This window comes from Coregonus clupeaformis, chromosome 15 (assembly GCF_020615455.1).
Source record: "Coregonus clupeaformis isolate EN_2021a chromosome 15, ASM2061545v1, whole genome shotgun sequence".
NCBI classification, from domain to species: Eukaryota; Metazoa; Chordata; class Actinopteri; order Salmoniformes; family Salmonidae; genus Coregonus; species Coregonus clupeaformis.
Window position 1 is genome coordinate 16343364 of NC_059206.1, and position 23806 is coordinate 16367169.

At 46.2% G+C, this 23806-nt stretch overlaps 1 protein-coding gene across 3 annotated transcripts in view; it reads left to right on the top strand.

Moving 5' to 3' along the window:
• Positions 1-2271: 2271 nt before the first annotated feature.
• The window catches only part of LOC121582284 (inhibitory synaptic factor 1-like), a 69527-nt gene continuing 47992 nt past the window's right edge, over positions 2272-23806 (top strand). The window contains exons 1-3 of one of the 3 annotated variants that reach the window (XM_045225010.1): positions 2272-3014; positions 3494-4717; positions 4966-5349. In XM_045225010.1, the coding sequence (XP_045080945.1) occupies positions 5200-5349 (150 nt within the window). In that variant the 5' untranslated portion in view covers positions 2272-3014; positions 3494-4717; positions 4966-5199. Of the gene's footprint in view, positions 3015-3078; positions 3283-3493; positions 5350-23806 lie in introns of those variants that run through there. The other 2 variants (XM_045225008.1, XM_045225009.1) reach the window with 2 other exon arrangements.

Sequence of the window (23806 nt, forward strand, 5' to 3'; positions counted from 1 at the left end):
TGGATTAGGACCTGCGCCGCTTCTTGTGTGAGGTAGGGTCGTACTCTACGGATATTGTAGAGCATGAACCTGCAGGAGTGAGTCACTGCTTTGATAACCATATGTAAATTAAGAATTGATCTAAGAGATATACCATTATAGGAACACAGAGATATATTCCAATATAGTATAGTATTTATCACTGATGTTTTCAAAAGGAGAAAGAAAACATGCCAAACCTGATGTTTTATTAATCAAAGCAAATGTACAAAGGGAATACATGTTCTACTGCAGAATCCTCCCAATTAGCCGTTCAAAGAAGCGGTACACTGTCTGTGATCCTGGCAGTCCAAACCACACTGGTCCTCACTACAGACTTATCTGGACCCAGTGGCGGCTCCTGAAAAAATTCTCAGGAGGGGCAATTTTTCTGATGATTTAGGTGACCTACACACATTTTTAAAAAGATATGTCCAGCAACAACATGAAGACAGGGGCAGCATATAAGTCAATACCAGAATCATTTATTGACTGATCTCAGGGAGTGCTCCTAATCTCAGCTTGTTACCTGTATAAAAGACACCTGTCCACAGAAGCAATCAATCAATCAGATTCCAAACTCTCCACCATGGCCAAGACCAAAGAGCTCTCCAAGGATGTCAGGGACAAAATTGGAGACCTACACAAGGCTGGAATAATAATAATAATAATAATAATATGCCATTTAGCAGACGCTTTTATCCAAAGCGACTTACAGTCATGCGTGCATACATTTTTGTGTATGGGTGGTCCCGGGGATCGAACCCACTACCTTGGCGTTACAAGCGCCGTGCTCTACCAGCTGAGCTACAGAAAGTGGATACTCATGGATGCGCATCGCAATTGTAAAATGTCAACACAATTGGAGACACCACGTCATTTTTGGAGACATGTTATTGACAGTAAACTATTGTAGATGCGACTGCTAACTAAATAAAACATTTTAGCTGGCTAGCTAATCATCTTAGCTAAATGTGGGGCAAACAATTCAGTTATTTACCGTTAATTTGAGGGATTGGGGTGAAAGAAATCGAGTTACATAGTGATACTTTACGATATACTGTATTGACAATATCGCAATATAACCATATCCACCCTGTCCAAAGTCTCTACTTGGTCTCAGTTCTCCAGTAAACTTGTGATTATCAACACTAACCTCATCGTTGTGGCGGCGGACAGCTAGCCTGTATCCCTCATCCAGTTGAGTGGCAATGTTATTTTTTCGTTCGTACCATTTTTTGGAAAATCCTCGGGTGTAGGACTTCCCCCTTTAGTAGAAACCTGTTGAATTATTAAATTTGGTCTGGGAGGTCCTAATTGTTTCGTTGCCAATTTATCTTCATTTGTTCGCCGACAAAAAGGAAATTCTTTCAAAGACACAATCGAGTTGCACTGAAGCCTAGCCATGTTGATAGTAGTAGTGAATTGATTGACGCTGCTACCCTCTCTTTTCTTAGTTACGTTCATGTGACGAAAGCGCGTAAGTGCAAGCCCACAGACACCCATTGAGATTGTATTGAAGGCTCTGAAATTTGAAAAAAATAGATTTTACATGGGAGTCTATGACAGAAGTTCTGGGCGATTTTCAATCTGACTGAAATCGCCCCAAAAGGGGGTGGAGCCATTTGAAGCACGACTTTAGCCTGATTCGACATTTAGTGGCAGTGTGGCACTGTGGCAGATCAGACGTATAGATTACAACACTGATAACTACTGTTGCCGTGATATAATTGATTAGAAAAAAAATCCCTTCCTTTTCCCGTTTGGCAGTGCGTCGCCCATATCGCCCTATTGAACAGGCCGTCCCTGTCTGGACCTGGATCCACAGAACATCTCCCTTAACAATTATGCAAAATAATGCCAAGGCTTCTTAGCACACTTACCCACAACACCCCACAGGAACCCTACATTCACTACCTGCTGACAACTTCCGCTAAAACATGCCATTGTTGCTTTGCTAAAAGACACACAACGTGCTTTTGTTACAAATTTCACATTAAGATAATTGCCTCTGGAGAGGTTAGATAGATGCTATGATCAAAACATCCTAATGAGGAGAGTAGGGAGAAGGAAGGTAATGCAGTCCCTCCCTGATGAGGTCATAACAACTCCAACCTGCTTTGTGTGTTAATGATGCAACAACCAGGAATTTTTGGACACTCGTTCCCTAGTGAAGGGTCGGCTGTCTGTGAGCAGAGGAAGAGTCCATCCTGAGAAAAGAGAGATAGAGCGATACATAGAGGGGAAAGAGAGAGGGGAGAGAGGATCCAGGCAGAGGAGACTGTAGCTACCTAACTAGTGCTGTGCCTTTAAAGCGCCAGGCCCCTCCTCCCTCCACACAGTCAGAGTGGAGCAGCAAAGCAAGTTGTGCTGGCAGGAGCCTGAGCCCCACCATAAACCTTGGCATCAGCCTGCCTTCATCCGGCAGTCGGTGAGGACACTTCAGGGCGCAGGGGCAGAGAGACGGGACGGAGAGAGAGAGAGACAGACAGAGAGAGACAGAGACAGAGACAGGGAGAGAGAGAGACAGAGTGGCGTCAGGAGCAGCCTCCAGAGGGCTCTGACTGATACAGCTCCTCTCCACAGCTCTGTACGCAGTAGCTCAGCTCTTTCTGCGGTCTCCCGACGCCGGCAGGGTTGATGAGGATGGCGGGTGGCTTCTTCATTTCCACAGCATCGTCACTAGAGCAACGGTAGCATCAGCATCTACAGCAGCAACAGCTTCAGCCTCAGCATCATCAGTAGCAGCAGCAGCCGGATCTACACTCTGCTGCTCGTCCCTATTCTTCAGCCGCCTCCTCTCTCTAGTGTCTAAGAGTGCTGCTGTCAGGGCCGTTCCTCCCGCCTACCTCCCCTTCTGCCTCCTCCTGCCTCCTCCTCCATCCCGCCTCCTCCTCCACATCTCCGTCCTCCACATGCTCTCTTTCCTTCCGCTGAGCCACGGCACTGAATGAATTCCTCGCCCTCTGACTGGAGCTGCTTTCTCTGGGAAGACAGTAAGTGATGGAGGGAGAGAGAGAGATACAAAGAGAAAAAGTGGGGGAGTATAATATGCGTGTGAGTGTGTGACTGAAAGAGAGAGAGAGGGAGAGAGGGCGGGAGAGGGTGTCAGTGTACGTTTTGATAGAGATATTGAGACTGCAAGAGAACTAGCAGGATGTGCGTGGCTTGGATGATCCTCCTGTGCATATAATCAGTCAGTAACACTGAGGAGCATAGACTGTAAGCCCTGGACACAACTACAGCTGCTGATGTAGAGAGAAGGTAAGTGTGTGTGTGTGTGTGTGTGTGTGTGTGTGTGTGTGTGTGTGTGTGTGTGTGTGTGTTGTGTGTGTTAATGAGAGGAAGGTGGGAGAGTCCTGCTGAGACTAGATATCGGCAAGTTCCAGCACCGCAGTTAATTCCTGTCTATCTCCCTGCCTCCCTCCCTCTTCTCTCTCTTCCTTGCTCTATTGCTGTTGTGTTTTATTTGCAGTGCTGCTGAGCCCAGAGAGGAGAAAAGAGAGAGGGAACGACACCCTCCCGTCTCTCCAGGTGTCATGTGTGATTGGCCAGCTTGCCCTCTGGCAGTAGCATCAGCCTGGATTCAGTGTGTGTCTCGCCCCCCTGCCTGTACCTGGGCTCCGGCTGTCCCTGGGGACGCGCTACTGGGATTTACCTCTTACTGCTGGATGGAGATGGCGCAGGGCTTTCTGCCTTTTTGAAAACTGTCCACAGAAGGAGAAATGCACTGATAAAAAGAAGAAGCAAAAATAATGAATCAATCAGCAGCACAACCAGGCAGACTGCTGGATTCCCTTAGCAACAACTGAGGGAGCGAGAGAGAGAAGTGAATCATCTCTGCTTTTCTTCTCTGGTGTCCGGTTTCTGGGTGCACCCCTGCAGACCAGAGTGGACCAACTGAAAGGGCAGGACAAGGGTCACTGCATGGGCACGAAGGACACGCCAGTCACCCTAATGCCAGGAGAAGGACCCTCCTCTTCCTCCTTCTCTTTCTCCTCCTCCGGTTCATCACCATGTTTGTTTGTCATTCTTCCCCTGCACATTCTATTCATTAGTCACATTTTACTCGCTAAAATGTCCGTTTATCCTCATTCCTGCCACCTGGAATAAGCCCTGCCGTTGAAGAAAATACATTTTTCACACACATACACTCACTCACTCACACACACACACACACACACACACAAATAAGCACAGAGAGACTCTCATCCCTCCTCCTACCTTCCTTCCTCCTCTCTGATGAGAAGTGAACAACACATGTCAGTCATCATCTGAGCATAAAATGGATGTGTGCAGAAGTTGCTTTTGAAGTGGGCTATTTCTTTATTCCTTCAAGATTAATTTATTCTCCCGTCACTTCTGAGAGAAAGGGAACACTGCACAGCACAGGACACAGGAGGAATATCTATTGTTTTCAAAACGGATTTGTCCTTCTCTCTCCCTAAAAAAGACAGAAGCCAAACTAAGGGAGTATATTTAGATGGCAAAGCTTGTCTCTACTGCCTACCAATAATGTAGAACAAGATCATTTCAGAAAATGAGCAACTGCTGGGAGTTCTATTTTTCTATTATGCTTGGATATTCTGATCTACAAGGGAGGTTGAACAGCTTGACAACCTGGGCTGCACTCTTTTACAGTAACCTGGCTGACACAAAGTCACTGCACCGTACCCGCTAAATAAGATTGTAAAGGAAGGTGAGTGGGAGTGGAAAAGAGCAACTTCCTCATACAGACAATCTAAATAAATATCCTCCTCAGAGACCGATGCAAACGTACACACTGACACATGAGATGAGTAGGCTCTCTGGCTCAACAATATTACATAAGGTGTTTTCACACACACCATTTTAACGCATGTTCTTTTCTTCCTCCTGTTCCGTGGATCTAACTTGAGTTTTTTCATGTTTCTTTTCGCTTCATTTTTGGTACTATCCATTCTGGAGCCATGGATGGCAGAGGATAAGGCCAGGGGGTTGAGCGCTCAGGCCAGGCAAGGTCTTTTGGCTGTCCAGGTGCTTTTAAGATGTTGAGGTCTCCCTGCGTGGCCGGGGCCCCTGTTCGGATCAGTAGCACTGAGGCTCCTCGCGGCCAGAGACATGGACCCCGACTCGGCTCCCCCCCGCCCCCGCCCTCAGCCTCAGCCCGCCGGCCCCTGGCCCCACGTTGCCCTGTGAAGGATGTCCCTCAGCAGAGCTCCGGCCCGGGACACCTCTGAGACCCCTAGCCAGACCCCCAGAGAACGCATACGCAGCCACATGAAGATGGTGATCAACCAGCTGGACGGCATTCTCAAAGAGCTCAAGGATGTGGCCAAGGAACTCCGGGAGGTGAGGCACTATAGCGGGCAGCATGCACCACTGTCTTAGCTTACTGGGGATGAGGCTCCGGGGGGTGGGGGTGGGGGGCTGCAGGGGGGAGGTAGTTGGGGGAGTTACTCCTTGAGAGGATTGAATTGAATTAAGTGTATAGAATGCATTTCACAGAATAGATATGCTTTTAAATTAGGATTTGAACGAGATGACATCACTTTGGCTTTGATGCAGGTGGCAGGAGAATATCGGTTTCTGCTTCCGTAATTATAAAAGCATCTTCCTTTTGGCATAGAAGGGCTATGTCAAATATCATCAAGTACACAACAATAAGTGTAGTTCAGATGTATTCAGCATCCTATGAAACCCTCTTTAAATAGTGTTTCTATAAAGAGTAACACAGGCTGCAGAAGAGGCAGCGCAAAGCCAGGAATCTGGGCTGAAACAGAAACACAGGGGAGAGAAGAGGTGTGCTTAGGTAAGACACAGGACTTGGCACTGCACTAGTTATGTAACCATTTTGTTATCAGCTGGATTTCTACGGTATTTTCACAACTGCCATGGTAACGCCATGAAAAGATCAGAGTGTGTGTCTGCATCAAAAAGGGATAAACGAACAGGAAGAATATGTGTGTGGAACATATAGTGTGTGACAGTGTGTGGGTCTCTCTGGAATGTATACTGTACTTTCGAAAATGCATTGATATTAGAATGGAGGATAGATGAGGATAGATGTGTATGTGTTTTGTGTGTGTGTGTGTGTATCTGTGTGTGTGGGTTTATGTGCGTGTCCATGTGCATGTACCTGTGTGTGCAATGTGGATGTAAATGCAAAGCAATCTTGCCCATCACTGGTACAGTAGGTTCAATAGGTTCCCATCCCCTGCAATCCCTGTCCTTCCTTCTGTCTTCTTGTAAATCTCCTCAAAAAAGGAAAGAGAGAGCAAAGGGATCTTATTAAACCCTTCGTCCAGAGGATGTCCTCTCTCCCTCTCTCTCGCTCTCTCTCTCTCTCTCTCTCTCTCTCTCTCTCTCTCTCTCTCTCTCTCTCTCTCTCCCTCTCTCTCTCTCTCTCTCTCTCTCTCTCTCTCTCTCTCTCTCTCTCTCTCTCTCTCTCTCTCTCTCTCTCTCTCTCTCAGTAAATAGTGGCTCTCTGACACATCCCCCCTCCAACCCCCACCCTGTCTGTTATTAGCTGCCTCCCAACCTACATCTAATCAGGGGGCCAGGAGCGGGGTGCCGGGGGCACACCCAGTGACCTGGAGACCCACGGAGAGAGAGTCCGACCAGACCCAGGGGAGGGTGGGAGGGAGAGGGGTCATAACTCACTCCATCACCACCACCTTCCCCTGACTCCCCCAGTCTCTCGCCCACTCACCTCACCTCTCCCTCCTTTATGTACTCACATGGGGAGAGGTGCAAGGGCACGGCTCACATCGCTCCACACCGCTCACACACAGCTCACACACAGCTCACGTTTCCCTCTGAGCCCAGAAAAACCTACCGGGTGCTCTAGTGATGGATGATTATAGGACGCCTGCAAGTGGAATAATTCTGGCTGGAGCTATTTATAAACAAAAACACTAGCTACCTCTACCAGCACTAACATATACAGTATTACGGTTCTTATTTCAGAGCCCCAAAAAGGCTTCTATACAGCAGCTGATGCATAATCCGTTCTAAAGGGAACACAAATAGAAATATTAAAATTGGTAGCAAGAGATTGCATTAGCTACAACAGCAGTAGTGGCAGTAGTATCAATATTGTGCAATTTGCTAATTTATTCCATTGTGGACTGTATTAAAGGAAAAACGTTAAAAAAAGGGAAAATATGTATTAGTGCTCAATGTACCGGCAGATGGATGGCTGACTAATGTTCCGGAAAATCTCTAATTCTTGGCCACATTAAATTAATAACATAATAGATAACATCTGTCATATAAATAAATGATGAATTACTGGATATGTTAAAAAAACAAATCAATAACGGGAGTCAGGGTAACGTGGTGAGTGAATGTGAACTGAACTGGACTGACTGGGTGGTAGATCATCACTCCATGTTGGAGGATGGTGTTTGGAAAAGCCTGATGGTGTATGGTGATCCGGAGGCATCCGAGATAAAGATAGAATTATCTCTAGAGGTCCATAGGGAGCTGGGCTGATTTCAGAGCTCTCAGGGTTAAAGTCAAGCAGAGCTCCCGTCAGTCTACATACTGTACCAACAGCTCATAAGTGACTGTCTCCACAGCCAGGCCTGAACCCTGGTCATACAGGACCAGGACAGTACGTGGTCCTGGGCCCAGCCCTACATATGTGGGTTATCTAAGACATGCTCCAGGGCCACAGCAGGGGAGGCTATTGTACCGTTGCCCCATGGGGGTTAAAGTAGCGGCACCAAGGCACAGCCAACAGAGAGTGTTTTTGGAAGTGGATCTAAAACTGTAAAATGATAGTAGAGCTAGACCCACAGCCTTGCCTCATCTCACTTCAGCCATTGGTCTGTGCTGGAGGTGTGAAGACAGGAGAGGAGATGGAGGCATGATAGAACAACGTTACATACTATACATAAAACTAAACCAAGCCGTAAAGAAGAAGTCATCATGACAACTGTCAGTTTAGAAGGCAGCGCAATCACATAGAGAGATGCCATTGATCTTATTTACATCCCAAAGAGAAATGTATTACAGCAGCTATATACTCATCACGCTTCATGATATGATGGTTCCAGCATTACCATTCAATTGTGTCACATTTGTGAATCCCATTATGCAGAATCTAAAAAAAGGACTCCAAAATGAAAAACATTGATAATATACTCTCCACACATCATCAGCAATAGCAGCTGTAGAGGAATGTATTAATTTGTGGTATCATGTCAACATTACCCTTAGAATCTCTGACAGCAAAAGAAATGGAACCAAATGAAAATCAAAGCATCCACTGCTATTTGCAGTATGAAATATACTTTATGTTAAAACTGAATCCCAATGAATAAAAAGTTATTTCAAATAGCTGAGGAATAGCAAATGTAAGAGAACATCCATATTGGGTATTAGAGAGATACAAGACTGGTAAATTGAAAGCATTAAATGAGGCGGTAAGGACAGAACAATTGGAGAGTGGAGGGGAAGAGCAGGCAGGCTGCAACACAGAGAGAGAGGAGTGGTGGGCCAAAAGGAATAGGGAAGTGTCATTATGTGGAGCTAGTCATTATGTAGAATCATACGAAGAGCAGAGGATGGAAGATTTCAATGCTCAGTGAGAGGAAACTGCAAATAGGGCGGCCATGAAAACCAGGAGCGAGAATTAACGTAGCTAATGAGAGGAGCGAAGAAAGAAAGACTGAGAGCAATTATCACTGGCAGTGTACAATGTGCACCATTTCCTAGAACTCAGAGTCTGGCTGCCCAATCATTGATCTGGGAGAGTAGGACAGCCGTCTCTATAAGTGATAAGCAGAGGGTCCATGGTAGGGTAGCTAGCTCGCCTCACAGCAGATCCACTTCATAAGCGTGGCTGTGGAGATTGGCTGTTACTGTGCAGTTCTAGTTTGTACCAGAGACAGGGCACGATTGCATCAGCAGCGTCATTATCCATCTTCTCCCCCAAGCTGTGTCTGTTTCTCTAACAAATGGACAGTTTTGGGCTCTACAAGCTAAGCTCGCTATACTGGACTATGCCCATTCACATGCACTAACACACTGGGTCTGAATATTAATATTGCATTATACAGGGCTGGTAAAAGAAGCTACCAATTCTCACTGTGGCTCAATGATCCCCGAGCAGCTAGAGCCCCCTCTGATTCAATATTAACAATCAAGGGATCATTGCAAAAATGAAAACGGACAAAGGAAAATGCCATGTAAATGATCTGATTAGAAAGCAGTTTCCAGGGGAGCACTTTTATGTTTTGTGGCATACTATAAACAGTGCATTGTTTGGGCCCAGTGTGATGTGGTGGGAGGAATACAAAATATAAACAGCTGGCTGAAGATCAGTCCTGATCCAGTCTGGACCGGGCCCCAGCACCACGGTGGGGGACAGCAAGGGAGTCGGCACACTCGGCTAACCGCCACAGAGCTCAGCACCGCTTAAATCTAGTCAGAACACAGAGGTAGCCACAGGAAGCCCTAAATCCAAATCAAACGCGGCTGTTTCTGCAGGGGACATTTATTCTCTCCTCCGTTTGCTCTCTGTTTTCCCGCCGACAGTTCCAGCATGGCAGGCTAGCCAGGGATGAGGACACCTGACAGCTGTAGTGTCAAATGTTGGCCACTAGGTGTGCATTCACAGTGACACTCCCTGCCTAGCAGCACAATTATGACAATTGTAAATTGGTGCACCAACCCAACCGCTCAGTCTGAAAATTGGATGATCAGTGTGAGAACAGGTGCCTTAATTGGAAAGGTTTTTGTTGAATAAAAAAAAACATCTACAGTGTATGTGTGAAAAAGATGCCCCTGTGGCCACAAACCAATCATGTGTTAGCGCTGCAGGTGGTGATGCTGGTTTCCTTTAGTCTACCTGAGCCCACTTATCACAAATTACAATCAGTCTCTGTGCCCTGGTGGACCGTTTCCCAGAAAGCAACTGTTTCTATTTCCCTGCCAGTTCCCTACGTTGACTGCCCAGTCTACCCTGGCCTGCTCTAGTGCTCTCCAGTGAGGGTGCCCCAGCCCAGCACGCTGGTAGCGACTAGCGAGGCAATTTACTGCAGATTAAGGGCAGGATTTGGCCAAGCTGAGGGGCTGGAGAAACGCTCACCAGCCACCCTGCGGGCACATGGAGTTCACTGGGCTATGCTGAAGGCTTATCGCCACCTCTGAGATGGGATAGGATCACTAAACCTGCCACAACTGGGCCAAAGGGTTTCCTATAGCTTCACATCCAACCAGAGATAAAACAGCAGTGACGCAATACTAGGTCAATTTGTTCCACCTTGTCTGACCTCCTTTGTGTGCTGAAATTAAATTTTCCAATTTAACTTGGTGATATTATGCCTCCAGCAAAGTTCCTTAAATTCCACACATGAACAACATGACAGGGCCACTTCTGTATCATCTTTATTGACTTCAGTCAGCAACCCCCCCCGTCTCCATACCTGTGTGCCTCAGTCAGTGTCACGTGACCTGGGAGTGACCATTGGATGACCTCATTGACCAGTAGCCAGGCTAGTTCCTCCTCAGAATGACCCATAACGCTCTTGTAATAAAACAGAGAGACACGTTAGCAGTGGGATATAAAGAGTTACATCTTTAGTGGCTTCTAACCTTGAGAGGGAGCTGTGGAGAGGAGAGACAGAGAAAACTGCACCAGGCAGGCATACCGTTCCCTTGAGCCTCTTTTACCAAGCACTGCTGTGGAGCTACAGCTACTTTAAGATGCAGGGCCAGTGTATTGACCAGCCCAGCATGCCTGTAAAACCCAGTGGATTAGCTGGCCCTTTGAGCTCAGACGCCCCGCACCCACCTCTCCTTTTCTGTGGACCTTGCACTCAGCATAGATGATAATGAAAGCTCCTGGTTAGAGCCCAGACGAGGTACAAAATTGGCCCTTATATCAAAGCAGTCATCATATCAAATCAACCTGGTAAGCCATATATATTTTCTACAATGCCAGCTATCTGTGACTAGATCCCATTACATGAGGTAGAGGATTGAGGGGGCTTGCTATGCATCTTTGTACATAATGTGAAGCTGCAACCCTTCCTCTTCCTCCAGGGGAGGATAAAGGAGAGAGAGGGGAGGGAGAGAGAGAAAGAGAGAGAGAAAGGAGGGGGCGGAGAGAGATAATGGTTCCTCCTGCTGTACAGGCTGGCGACAGACTGATTGGAACAGCTTAGATCAATTGTTGCTATTGTGCTCGTGGCCGTTTTTAGGATTGTTTTTGGCCTATCTTTGAGCTGTAAATAAATCCAGTGGGCTGTAGTTAATGGTGTGAAAAATGGCATCCATTGAAGTGCACAAGCAGGCCCCAGGAATAGAATAGCTACATTACTTGATTGTCTCTGCGCATAATGTACACACACTGAGAACACCGTTTTCATTGGACTTCCAGTGAAATGTCTGTAAGGTTGAATGTCACTGCACTGAAAGGGCACAAATACCAAAGAAGACATTGGAGACATGTAGGTTATGAATGTGTCTAAAAGTATGAATAGCAACCCAAATTAATACAGTAGGTGACCTACTTCTCAAGAGACCAATTTTACTTTCCATCGGCTGTACCAGGGAAATGCTCAGGGCAGCTAGATCACTATTACATTATGGTTAATTGTGACAGACTGAGGAACCTACAGTATTCATGTGGTTTTGGCCAAACTATTAATAACTGCTTCGCTATGATTGGGTATCATGAATCGACCCAGTTTAGAATGAGCCTATAATGTGATTGTTCTGAGAAGCCCAACGTAATGACAAAAGCTTTAACAGCAGGCAATCAACCATCTGCGGCCTCAAACCTTTAAAAACCTTTCAATCAGGCATTTGATTAATTTGATCAATTCTGGCAATTCTGTTGTTGGCCTACCTCACAGGGCATGCATTGTCTGGTTCTTTTTCGGTTCTATAAATGTTTTTGATGATTCACACTGGAGTGCCCTTTAAGTGAGACATTCCACTCCATTCATATCCTCTCATATGGCGCCAAACTCAGATTGCAAATGGTGAAGTGTTTTCAAGCATATTCCTTTTACTGAAACCTTTGTACACTAATATGCATTGCATATTATACAGAATATCACACACTAGAAGAAGTTGTAAAATAGTTGTTTTTTTAAGTTAACTTACATTGTGTCGCCAACCTGTTACCCTAACCTTAACCCTATCCTAACCCTAACCCTAACCTTAAACCTGTCACGTTCGTTTAATGACGGGACAGACCAAGGCGCAGCGTGATATGCGTACATGTTTATTCAACTAAATAAACACACGACAAAACAATAAACAAAACGTGACGTCCTAAGGTAGATACACACAACATACCTTACACGGAACAAGATCCCACAACTCAATAGTGCCCATAGGCTGCCTAAGTATGGTCCCCAATCAGAGACAACGAGCGACAGCTGCCTCTGATTGGGAACCACACCGGCCAACATAGAAATACACATACTAGATAATAAACATAGAAAACGCACAACAAAGAATATACACACCCTGACTCAACATTTAAGCGTCCCCTGAGTCAGGGCGTGACAGTACCCCCCCCCCCCCCCAAAGGTGCGGACAGGGTAGGGGCCGGGTGGGCATTCCGCCTCGGAGGCGGATCCGGCTCGGGGCATGACGACCTCTCACTCTCCGCCTCCCTGTTGCGCCCCTGGTCTGGTCTGGACCTCGGCGCGCTACTTCCCCTCTCCTTCCTCCCACGATACGCCAGGCCCTGTCTGGACCCTGGTGTGGGAGACCCCGAACCTGGAGAGGGGCTGACGTCATGGTCTGGACTGGAGCCGCTGACCGGAGCTGGACTGGGCACCGGTGGAGCGGACTGCTCTGGCTCCGGAGTGGAGCCGCTGACGGGAGCTGGATCAGCACCGGTGGAGCGGACTGCTCTGGCTCCGGAGTGGAGCCGCTGACCGGAGCTGGACTGGACCCCGGATGGAGTGGACTGCTCTGGCTCCGGAGTGGCGCAGCTGACCGGAGCTGCATCAGGCACCGGTGGAGCGGACTGCTCTGGCTCCGGAGTGGAGCAGCTGACCGGAGCTGGACTGGTCCCGGTGGAGCGGACTGCTCTGGCTCCGGAGTGGCGCAGCTGACCGGAGCTGGATCAGGCACCGGTGGAGCGGACTGCTCCGGAGTTGTGCAGCTGACCGGAGCTGGATCAGGCACCGGTGGAGCGGACTGCTCTGGCTCCGGAGTGGCGCAGCTGACCGGAGCTGGATCAGGCACCGGTGGAGCGGACTGCTCCGGAGTTGTGCAGCTGACCGGAGCTGGATCTGGCACCGGTGGAGCGGACTGCTTTGGCTCCGGAGTGGAGCAGCTGACCGGTGCCGGACCAGGCACCGGTGGAATGGGCACGGGCCGTGCCGGACTGGACAAACGCACCACTGGTCTGGTGCGAGGAGCAGGCACGGGCCGGACCGGACTAGGAACACGCACCACTGGCTTGGTGCGAGGGTCGGGAACGGGCCGGGCCGGGCTGGCGACGCGCACCACTATCTTGGTGCGAGGAGCAGGAACAGGCCGACCCGGACTGGCGACGCGCACCACTGGCTTGGTGCGAGGAGCAGGAACAGGCCGGGGCGGGCTGGCGATGCGCACCACTGGCTTGGTGCGAGGAGCAGGAACAGGCCGGGCCGGGCTGGCGACGCGCACCACCACGGGTTGTGCCAGCGGAGAGCTGGCACAACCCGTCCTGGCTGGCTGCCCACTTTCGCACTACACGTGCGGGGTGCTGGCACAGTACGCACTGGGCTGTGCATGCGCACTGGCGATACAGTTCGTAGAACTGGCACAGGATATGCAGGACCGAGGAGGCGTACTGGAGACCAGGAGCGTTGAGCCGGCACACCCCGTCCTGGCTGGATGCCCATCTTCGCACGGCACGTGCGTGGTGCAAGCACACGACGTACAGGACTGTGCCGGCGCACTGGCGACACAGTACGTAGCTCCGCATAACACGGAGCTTGCCCAGTCATATGCCTCTTCGCGTGAGTACGGGGAGTTGGCTCTGCTCTAACCCTCTGCTCCGCCAACCACCCGGTGTGCACCCCCCCAAAAAAATCTTGGGGCTGCTTCTCGGGCTTCCTCCTCAACCGGCCTCCTCCGTGTTGCCGTTGCTCCTCTCCTGCCTGGGCATCTAACTTAGCCCATGGTCCTCTCCCCGCAAATATCTCTTCCCATGACCACAAATCGGCCACCTGTGACATGGCCATTTGCTCCGCCTGGGCACGTTGCTTGGTCCTCGTTTGGTGGGATCTTCTGTCACGTTCGTTTAATGACGGGACAGACCAAGGCGCAGCGTGATATACATACATGTTTATTCAACTAAATAAACACACGACAAAACAATATACGAAACGAAACGTGAAGTCCTAAGGTAGATACACACAACATACCTTACACGGAACAAGATCCCACAACTCAATAGTGCCCATAGGCTGCCTAAGTATGGTCTCCAATCAGAGACAACGAGCGACAGCTGCCTCTGATTGGGAACCACACCGGCCAACATAGAAATACACATACTAGATAATAAACATAGAAAACGCACAACAAAGAATATACACACCCTGACTCAACATTTAAGCGTCCCCTGAGTCAGGGCGTGACAAAACCTTACCTTAACCATTTTAAATGTCAACTTCAATGGGGAGATGTCAGAGTTGGACATTCCAAGGACTCCGGATAGCACTAAAACCAGCAGGTGTTATCCTGCAGCAGTTATCCTGCAGGTGCACACGGTCACGTCCACGTCCACATACTATATACAGCAGGTTTTCCTAATATCCATAGGCTATTCGTTAATGTTTATGTGATATTATGTCCTGATATGTTGTAATGTATTATGTATTGGTCATTAATATGACAACTATTGAGAAGTATTCATTGTGAAGGGAATTGTTAATTGATTAAATACCTGTTTAGGGCTTTTAACGTGTTCAGGTACTCATTTTCAACCCCCTAGAGTCGATGTCCGTGTGGAAATCGAATTAGCATAATAAAAAAATCCCCATCAAACTCTGTCTTTTTAAGCTAGAGATATATTTTTTCATTGCCTGCATCTCAATCCACCACATCCGCAGATGTCGGTCTTCCACTTCTGTGGTGGAAGGTGGCAGAGCTACAGCGGTGTTTATCAGACCAGGACATTCGGTCTTCTCATGAAAACGTTTGCAGAGTCCGAATGGTTTGGGCTTGAAAGCTGAGACTCTCACAAACATGATGGTATTCTCTGTTTTTCTCTATGACCCCCACAAGCTTCACGGGACTCGTCTGAAGTTGGTACCACCGATGTGCCAACTTCTGTCTGAATCTTCAGAACGATTTGGGCTACAAACTAATGTGACCCCACCATCGAAAGTTGAGCCCCTTACGAACACGTACATGGAGGTTGTTTTGCTCTACGACCCCCACAAGACTCGTCTGAATGTAACCCGGCCCGAAGAATTTGTCGAATTGGATAGGGCATTTCCACGTCAAAGGTATACGGGTCATTCAACTGTATTTTATAAAACAAAAATCTTAAGCTTTTTATATCTCTCAAACATAGGACAGACACTTCAAAACATACTTCCTTTTCTTATCGTTTTTGTTTGCTTTGTAATTATAGGTACAATATTCATGTCAGTTTACACATTTTATACCACATGTACCCATAGGCTGCCACTCTACAGAAGAAAAAAAGTTAGAAATACATACAGAGAAATGATCATATTGATCACCCAGGATTTTGTACTAATAAAATTGGTATGTAAAGAAAAATAAACAAAAAGAGGTGGGCTTACACCCCCAACTCCCCATCCCATTCCCCCCAGCCCAACATGTTTCCGCCCAATCCCCCACATCCCTCCCACCAAACATACTTCCTTTTGATAAATGTTTTGACTATCTGTTTCGCCATGTATGAATATGGTTTTAAGGCCAAATTCAATATTTCATCAAGGCTTAGATTCTAGAGGTTTTTTTAAGAGAGTTTAGGCTGGAGTGACATGTTGTCCCAGGGTTCTGCAAAACTCAGCTGTGCGAGGAATTTTCTCTGCCTCGTCTACAGGTATTCAACCTAATTTGAAGGCACGATGCCTTAGCTTCAGTGAATGGGCAGTTTTGTTTATCTGTTTGTTATTAAGTCTACATCTATGTCAGTGTTTGTCAACATCTTTTACATATTTTGGATCAAGCTTTATTCACCTTCTCCACCTGTAAATATACAGTCAGGTCCATAATTATTGGCACACTTGGTAAAGATTAGCAAAAAAGACTGTGTAAAATAAATAATACAAATACTGAGCTATATGCTCCAAAAATGTTGGGAATGCTATTATTTTATGTTAATACATATTGCTCAGATAAATAGATTTTGTTTAAGAAGTAATTTAAAAAATAAAATAAAAAATAGAGGTCAAAATTATTGGCACCCCTTTTTTCAATACTCTAGCACCCTCCCCCTTGCGAGGATAAGGACACTGAGCCTTTTTCTAAAATGTTTTATGAGATTGGAGAACACACTGGGAGGGATCTTAGACCATTCCTCCATACAGAATCTTTCCAGATCTTTGATATCCTTTTTCTGTTCTTATGGACTGCCCTCTTCAATTCAAACCACAGGTTTTCAATGGAGATCAAGTCTGGAGACTGAGATGGCCATTGCAAAATGTTGATGTCCTGGTACTTGGTAAAGTTCATGATGCCATTGACCTTAACTCCATTGGTCCCTTTTTGAGTGAAAAAAAGCTCACATTGAAATGTTTTACCATTTTCTTTTAAGGACAACAAGGGCTACAAGGTGAACACAAAACAATTTGACATAAACAGTTGCTTTCATGAGTTTTATTGACAAATGTCAATAAACAAATAAGGTCTGCCAAGAAAAACATTATATCCAACTAGTCAGTGACAACTGTGTGAAGTTTGGAGTTGGTGACAGCAACTACGTGAGCTTATTACAGTATTATAGACACTTTCTCCTGGTATTTACTATGATCTTCTATGTAGACGAACCGCTTACCTTCTAACGACTCTTGTGTTGTCAACATCTGGGTGAAGTGGTGAAACGGAATCAGGCGCAGGACACAGAACTGAGAAAATGAATGGATTTACTAAACAAAAGTAAACCATAACAAACTCTCCACTCAGGGAAGAGCAGAACAACAGCTCACCAAACGACGTAAGACAACGGACAATCACGCACAAACTCAGGAGGGAAAACAGAGGTAATTATAGGGACACAAATAAGCATAGTGGGTAACAGGTGTGATAAATAAAGACAAGACTAGTGTAACACAGAAACATCGATCGGTGGCAGCTAGTACTCCGGTGACGACAAACGCCGAAGCCTGCCCGAGCAAGGAGGAGGGGCAGCCTCGGCTGTATTCGTGACATGTGTGGCTCAGTGTCGTTATCCTCACAAGGCTAGGGTGCTGGAGTTCTGAAAACAGGGGTGCCAATATCCCCTATCTTTTTGAGATTTTTTTTAATGACTTCTTAAACAAAATATCTTTCATTGAGCAATAGTATTAGTATAAAAGTATATACTTTTCTTTCTTTTTTAGCATGTATTTGTATTAGTTATTTTACTGAGTATTTTTTCTCATCTTTATCAACGGTGCCAATAATTATGGACCTCAAATCAAATCAAATCACATGTCACATACACGTGTTTAGCAGATGTTATAGCGGGTGTAGCGAAATGCTTGTGCTTTTAGCTCCGACAGTGCAGTAATATCTAACAATTTCACAACATATACCCAATACACACAAAACTAGTAAGGAATGGGATTTAAGAATATATACAGTGAGGGAAAAAAGTATTTGATCCCCTGCTGATTTTGTACGTTTGCCCACTGACAAAGACATGCTCGGTCTATAATTTAAATGGTAGGTTTATTTGAACAGTGAGAGACAGAATAACAACAAAAAAATCCAGAATAACTAATGTCAAAAATTTTATGAATTGATTTGCATTTTAATGAGGGAAATAAGTATTTGACCCCTCTGCAAAACATGACTTAGTACTTGGTGGCAAAACCCTTGTTGGCAATCACAGAGGTCAGACGTTTCTTGTAGTTGGCCACCAGGTTTGCACACATCCCAGGAGGGATTTTGTTCCACTCCTCTTTGCAGATCTTCTCCAAGTCATTAAGGTTTCGAGGCTGATGTTTGGCAACTCGAACCTTCAGCTCCCTCCACAGATTTTCTATGGGATTAAGGTCTGGAGACTGGCTAGGCCACTCCAGGACCTTAATGTGCTTCTTCTTGCGCCACTCCTTTGTTGCCTTGGCCGTGTGTTTTGGGTCATTGTCATGCTGGAATACCCATCCACGACCCATTTTCAATGCCCTGGCTGAGGGAAGGAGGTTCTCACCCAAGATTTGACGGTACATGGCCCCGTCCATCGTCCCTTTGATGCGGTGAAGTTGTCCTGTCCCCTTAGCAGAAAAACACCCCCAAAGCATAATGTTTCCACCTCCATGTTTGACGGTGGGGATGGTGTTCTTGGGGTCATAGGCAGCATTCCTCCTCCTCCAAACACAGTGAGTTGAGTTGATGCCAAAGAGCTGGATTTTGGTCTCATCTGACCACAACGCTTTCACCCAGTTCTCCTCTGAATCATTCAGATGTTCATTGGCAAACTTCAGACGGCCCTGTATATGTGCTTTCTTGAGCAGGGGGACCTTGCGGGCGCTGCAGGATTTCAGTCCTTCATGGCGTAGTGTGTTACCAATTGTTTTCTTGGTGACTATGGTCCCAGCTGCCTTGAGATCATTGACAAGATCCTCCCGTGTAGTTCTGGGCTGATTCCTCACCGTTCTCATGATCATTGCAACTCCACGAGGTGAGATCTTGCATGGAGCCCCAGGTCGAGGGAGATTGGCAGTTATTTTGTGTTTCTTCCAGTTGCGAATAATCGCACCAACTGTTGTCACCTTCTCACCAAGCTGCTAGGCGATGGTCTTGAAGCCCATTCCAGCCTTGTGTAGGTCTACAATCTTGTCCCTGACATCCTTGGAGAGCTCTTTGGTCTTGGCCATGGTGGAGAGTTTGGAATCTGATTGAGAGGGGGTCAAATACTTATTTCCCTCATTAAAATGCAAATCAATTAATACGATTTTTGACATGCGTTTTTCTGGATTTTTTTGTTGTTATTCTGTCTCTCACTGTGTGGGGGGGTCAAATACTTTTTTCCCTCACTGTACAGTTCCTGATAAACTCAGTCACTGTTTAAGTGTATTCGTCTAAATTCTTTTCGGAAGCTACCCGGAACATATCCCAGTCCGCGTGATCAAAACAATCTTGAAGCGTGGATTCTGATTGGTCAGACCAGCGTTGAATAGTCCTTAGCACGGGTACTTCCTGTTTGAGTTTCTGCCTATGGGAAGGGAGAAGCAAAATAGAGTCGTGGTCAGATTTGCCGAAAGGAGGGCGGGGGAGGGCCTTATAACCATCCCGGAAGTTCGAATAGCAATGGTCGAGGATTTTAGCAGCGCAAATACAACAGTCGATATGTTGATAGAACTTCGGCAGCCTAGTCCCCAAATTTGCTTTGTTAAAATCCCCGGCTACAATAAATGCAGCCTCAGGATATGTGGTTTCCAGTTTGCAAAAAGTCCAATGAAGTTCTTTGAGGGCCGTCGTGGTATCAGCTTGAGGGGGGATATACACGGCCGTGACTATAACCGATGAAAATTCTCTTGGGAGATATTCTAGGTCGGGTGAACATAAGGACTCGAGTTCCTGTATGTTACTACAATTACACCATGAGTCATTAATCATGAAACACACACCTCCGCCCTTCTGCTTCCCGGAGAGATATTTATTCCTGTCTGCGCAATGAACTGAGAACCCATCTGGTTGGACCGATTTCGACAGAATATCCCAAGAGAGCCATGTTTCCGTGAAACAGAGTATGTTACAGGCCTTGATGTCTCTCTGGAAAGAAATCCTTGCCAGCAGTTCGTCGACTTTGTTAACCAAAGATTGAACATTAGCGAGTAGGATACTTGGAAGCGGTGGGTGGTGTGCGCGCCTGCTAAGTTGAACCAGCAGGCCGCCCCTAGTGCCTCTCCTCCGCCGGCGATGTTTTGAGTCAGCCACTGCAATCAGTTCAGTTGCCCTTCTGGAGAGCAAACAAAGGATCTGCTTCGGGAAAGTCGTATTCCTGGTCGTAATGCTGGTGAGTTACCGCCGCTCTGATATCCAATAGTTTTTCCCGGCTGTATGTAATGATGCAAAACACTTTCTGAGCTAATAATGTAAAAAATAATACATAAAAAAAACAAATACTACAAAGTTTCCTAAGAGCTAGTCACGAGGCCGCCATCTTCGTCGGCATCTGAATCCTAATGCTTCACACCCTCCTGACAAGAACATATGGTCCACTATTCTAAAAAAAAATTTCTTCATTTTAGCAGGCCAACAATACTGTAATAACTTGTCATAATGTCCATGAACAAAATAATGCCGCATTCACAACATCTCGTAATTTCATAAATACCAGCATCCACTTGAACGCCCCTCCAACTGGTAATTATTAGTGACCTCTGACATAATTTGTCAATAAGACAGCAAGCTTGGCGGCATCTTCAGTAGTTGTTGTTTATGGTAAGAACAAAATACAAATTGTTGATACAAAATTGATTCCGTTCATCTTCCTTTTGAATTAGAAAGTGAAAGCAGCTTTTTATGGGCAAAAAAGAGAAAACAATCACAAGCCTTTCAATGACCACCATGTTTGATGGTATTTCCCAGTTCAAGCATGTGAATGCACCCAATTATGACTTCACAACTGTTATTTATCACCTTCCACTTGGTTATGAATGCAGCATCATTCCCAGAATCCCCAAACATCAAAATGGTGAAAACAGTTGGATTACTGAGCTTTCTCTTTAATCCTTCTAATTAACACCAACTAGTCTGGGGCACGTGTTATGTTAAAATGTCATTCATTACCTAATTTATTTTCCTGAGTAGCCTGTGTGCATAATTAATCTACGTAGGGTTTTAGAAGGCAGGGGTGAGTTTCCCAAAACCTCTGTAGCACTAAAATCATCTTAAATCCATTGGTAGGCAATTGATGAATGATCTTAGTGCACAAACGTTTTGAGAAACCCACCTCAGATCAGTTGATAGAGAGAGGTGTGCAATTGGTGACTGACTGCAGGAGCATGGGCCTGGAACTTCAGCCAGACATTTCCTTCCACCCAGAGAGAGATCCAAGCCCCCTCTCTCTCTGACTATTTATATGCTGCTGTAACCTTGTGGTAGCAGTCACACTCAGCCTGCCACCTGGCTCCGCATGGATGACTGCCACTACTGTCATTGTCAATAGTGTTCAGATGCAGGCGTCAGCTGCGGGCGGGCAGGCAGGCGACCGGGCGGGCGGTGGGAAGGGAGATGAAAGATGCACAGACAGATGAGGGGACAGATTAATTATTCAGGGACACAGGTAAGAGCAGACAGGGGGGAAAGGATGTGTCAACAAACTGTTTTGATGATTAATATTTTTGTCCCGGATCATTTAACAGTGGTGGTGAGGGTATGAAAGGGCATTAGGGTTGCGTGTGTACTCAGTCACCCTCTAACCGTCACCTGCTCACCTCCGCCTTCAGTGAACCTAGACTCACCCCAACCCGCAACAGGGCCACGAGCACAGCCTCCATACCAAGTTCCTCTCTACCTATACTCTTACATCTGCAGGCTGGAAGTGAATATTTGGTCACATTGTCTCTGTGTTGTTAATAGTCTAGGGTGAGTTGAGCTTTCTTCCAGGTGACATGGCAGAATTTATGCAGAGTCTCTAGGGGGTGTACTCACACCCCCTGCTAAAGTGACATCCCTATTTGTATGTAAAGTTGCAAAAGCTGACAAGAGACTGACAAGAAAAGCAGCTCCACTGTCCTCATTTCAACTATGACTCACGTCTCCCTTGCCTTGCTCCTAGTTCTGGTGCAGAGATTATTCAGTGGAAATTAAATAGATAGCTGATGGAGATATTTCTGATTTTGGGGGTGGAACAAATGATAAGTCGCTCACTTTGCAGACGTGTCAGCAAGTGAAGCGGATGTACAATAATATTTTCAGTGCGCCAACCGTTTCCCATTCTTCCTGTAGTATCACTGATCATGTTCTTACATTTAAAATGTCCATCCAGTCTTTATTCAATACAGTGAGAGTAGAGAGGGATATGGATAGATGTAGTGGTGAGGGTGAGGGATGATGGAGTTTAGGGGTATCATGACTACAATGACCCTCACAGAGCTAAATCTTCTCCCCCTGTCACATCAATCTCAGCCCCTGACCCAGAGCTTTCACTTTATTATTAATTCTGTGTGCTTGTCACTTGCCAAAAGGCAAACTACATGACTCATTGGCAGAGTGTTTAAAGTCTAGCTGTCCTTGTTTGGCTGAGAGCTGCTGCAATTGACATGGGATGAAATAAAGGATGGAGGGATGGGGGTTGGGGCGGGCCGCAGCGATGCAATGGAGCTCTCTACTGTGCTAATCAAGGCCATGAGTTGAATTATAACCCCCAGAATCAGCTATTACTGTTGGCAGAGCAGAAGTCCAGGGTGATGAAGTGCTTTGCCCAATGTCAGGATTTTGGGCTAATGTGAAGACACGCAGGTCAAAACATTGTTGTGTTTGGGGGTCGGTTTGAATCAGCACAAAAAACAAAGAGCAGGCTACAGGAGGACAATGGCACAGCATCAGATCTCCTGCAACCTACAGTAGCTACTGAATGAGTCTGCAAGTCTGCACACAGTATACATGTGTATGTTGCAGAAAACTGTGAAATACAGAGAAAGGACAAGAGAATGTGTGTGAGAGAGAGAGAGAGAGAGAGAGATAGTGAGAGTGAGAGAGAGAGAGAGAGAGAGAGAGAGAGAGAGAGAGAGAGAGAGAGAGAGAGAGAGAGAGAGAGAGAGAGAGAGAGAGAGAGAGAGAGAGAGAGAGAGAGAAGGAGAGCGAGAGAAGCTTATCTCTGGCTGCAGGCAGCAGTTACTCCCGGAACCACGCCTGGGACCAGGAGGGAGGGTCAGTGGTTCAGTCCACAGTTCTATGGATGTGAGTCAGTGGCAGATGCGTGACAATAAAAACTGGGACTGGCTATTAAACACCTGTCATTCCTGCATCCACACTGGGAATTCACAGTAGTCGCTGCCTCCCTGATACAAGATTTAGTAGACCAAAATAATCTCACTGTTGATGTTGACAAAACTAAGGTCTTTATGAATGTATGAATGTACTCACATATTTGAAACTGCAAAAGCATGATTGTTTTTCATGTTAAGTAGAGCTGTTCAAGTATTGAGGGCAGATATAATTTGTTATGCCTTTACATGCATACTTTACATTCACTTTTACAGAGCACCAAATCCATATCCACCCATCCATTTACTCTCAATCTCAATTGTGTGTGCCATGGTTGATTATACAAAAATAGCATAACTCTGTCCTTTCCCATCTGCTATGGACCATAAGGAAAGCAGGTTAATTGGTGTGTGAGGGGACAATGGAGTGGTGACATAAATGCAAGTTACCCAATCAACACTCAAAAAGTATCTCCATCTGTATCCGTAGTCGTGCTAATCAGGTAAATCAGGAAGTGGTCATGAACTGAAGGTTAGTTTGGGTTGTTGACTTGTCCTGCATGCTCTACTCATGGAGCATTATACATTCAGTGAAGCGCCCACATTCCCCAATTAATTCAAGCGTTCCTTAACAAGCCTTGATGTGAGCAGCAATGTTATCTTTTCCCAATTGCTATGTAAATTACAGCCTCAGCTTTCTACTTATCATACCACGTTGGTAAAATCAA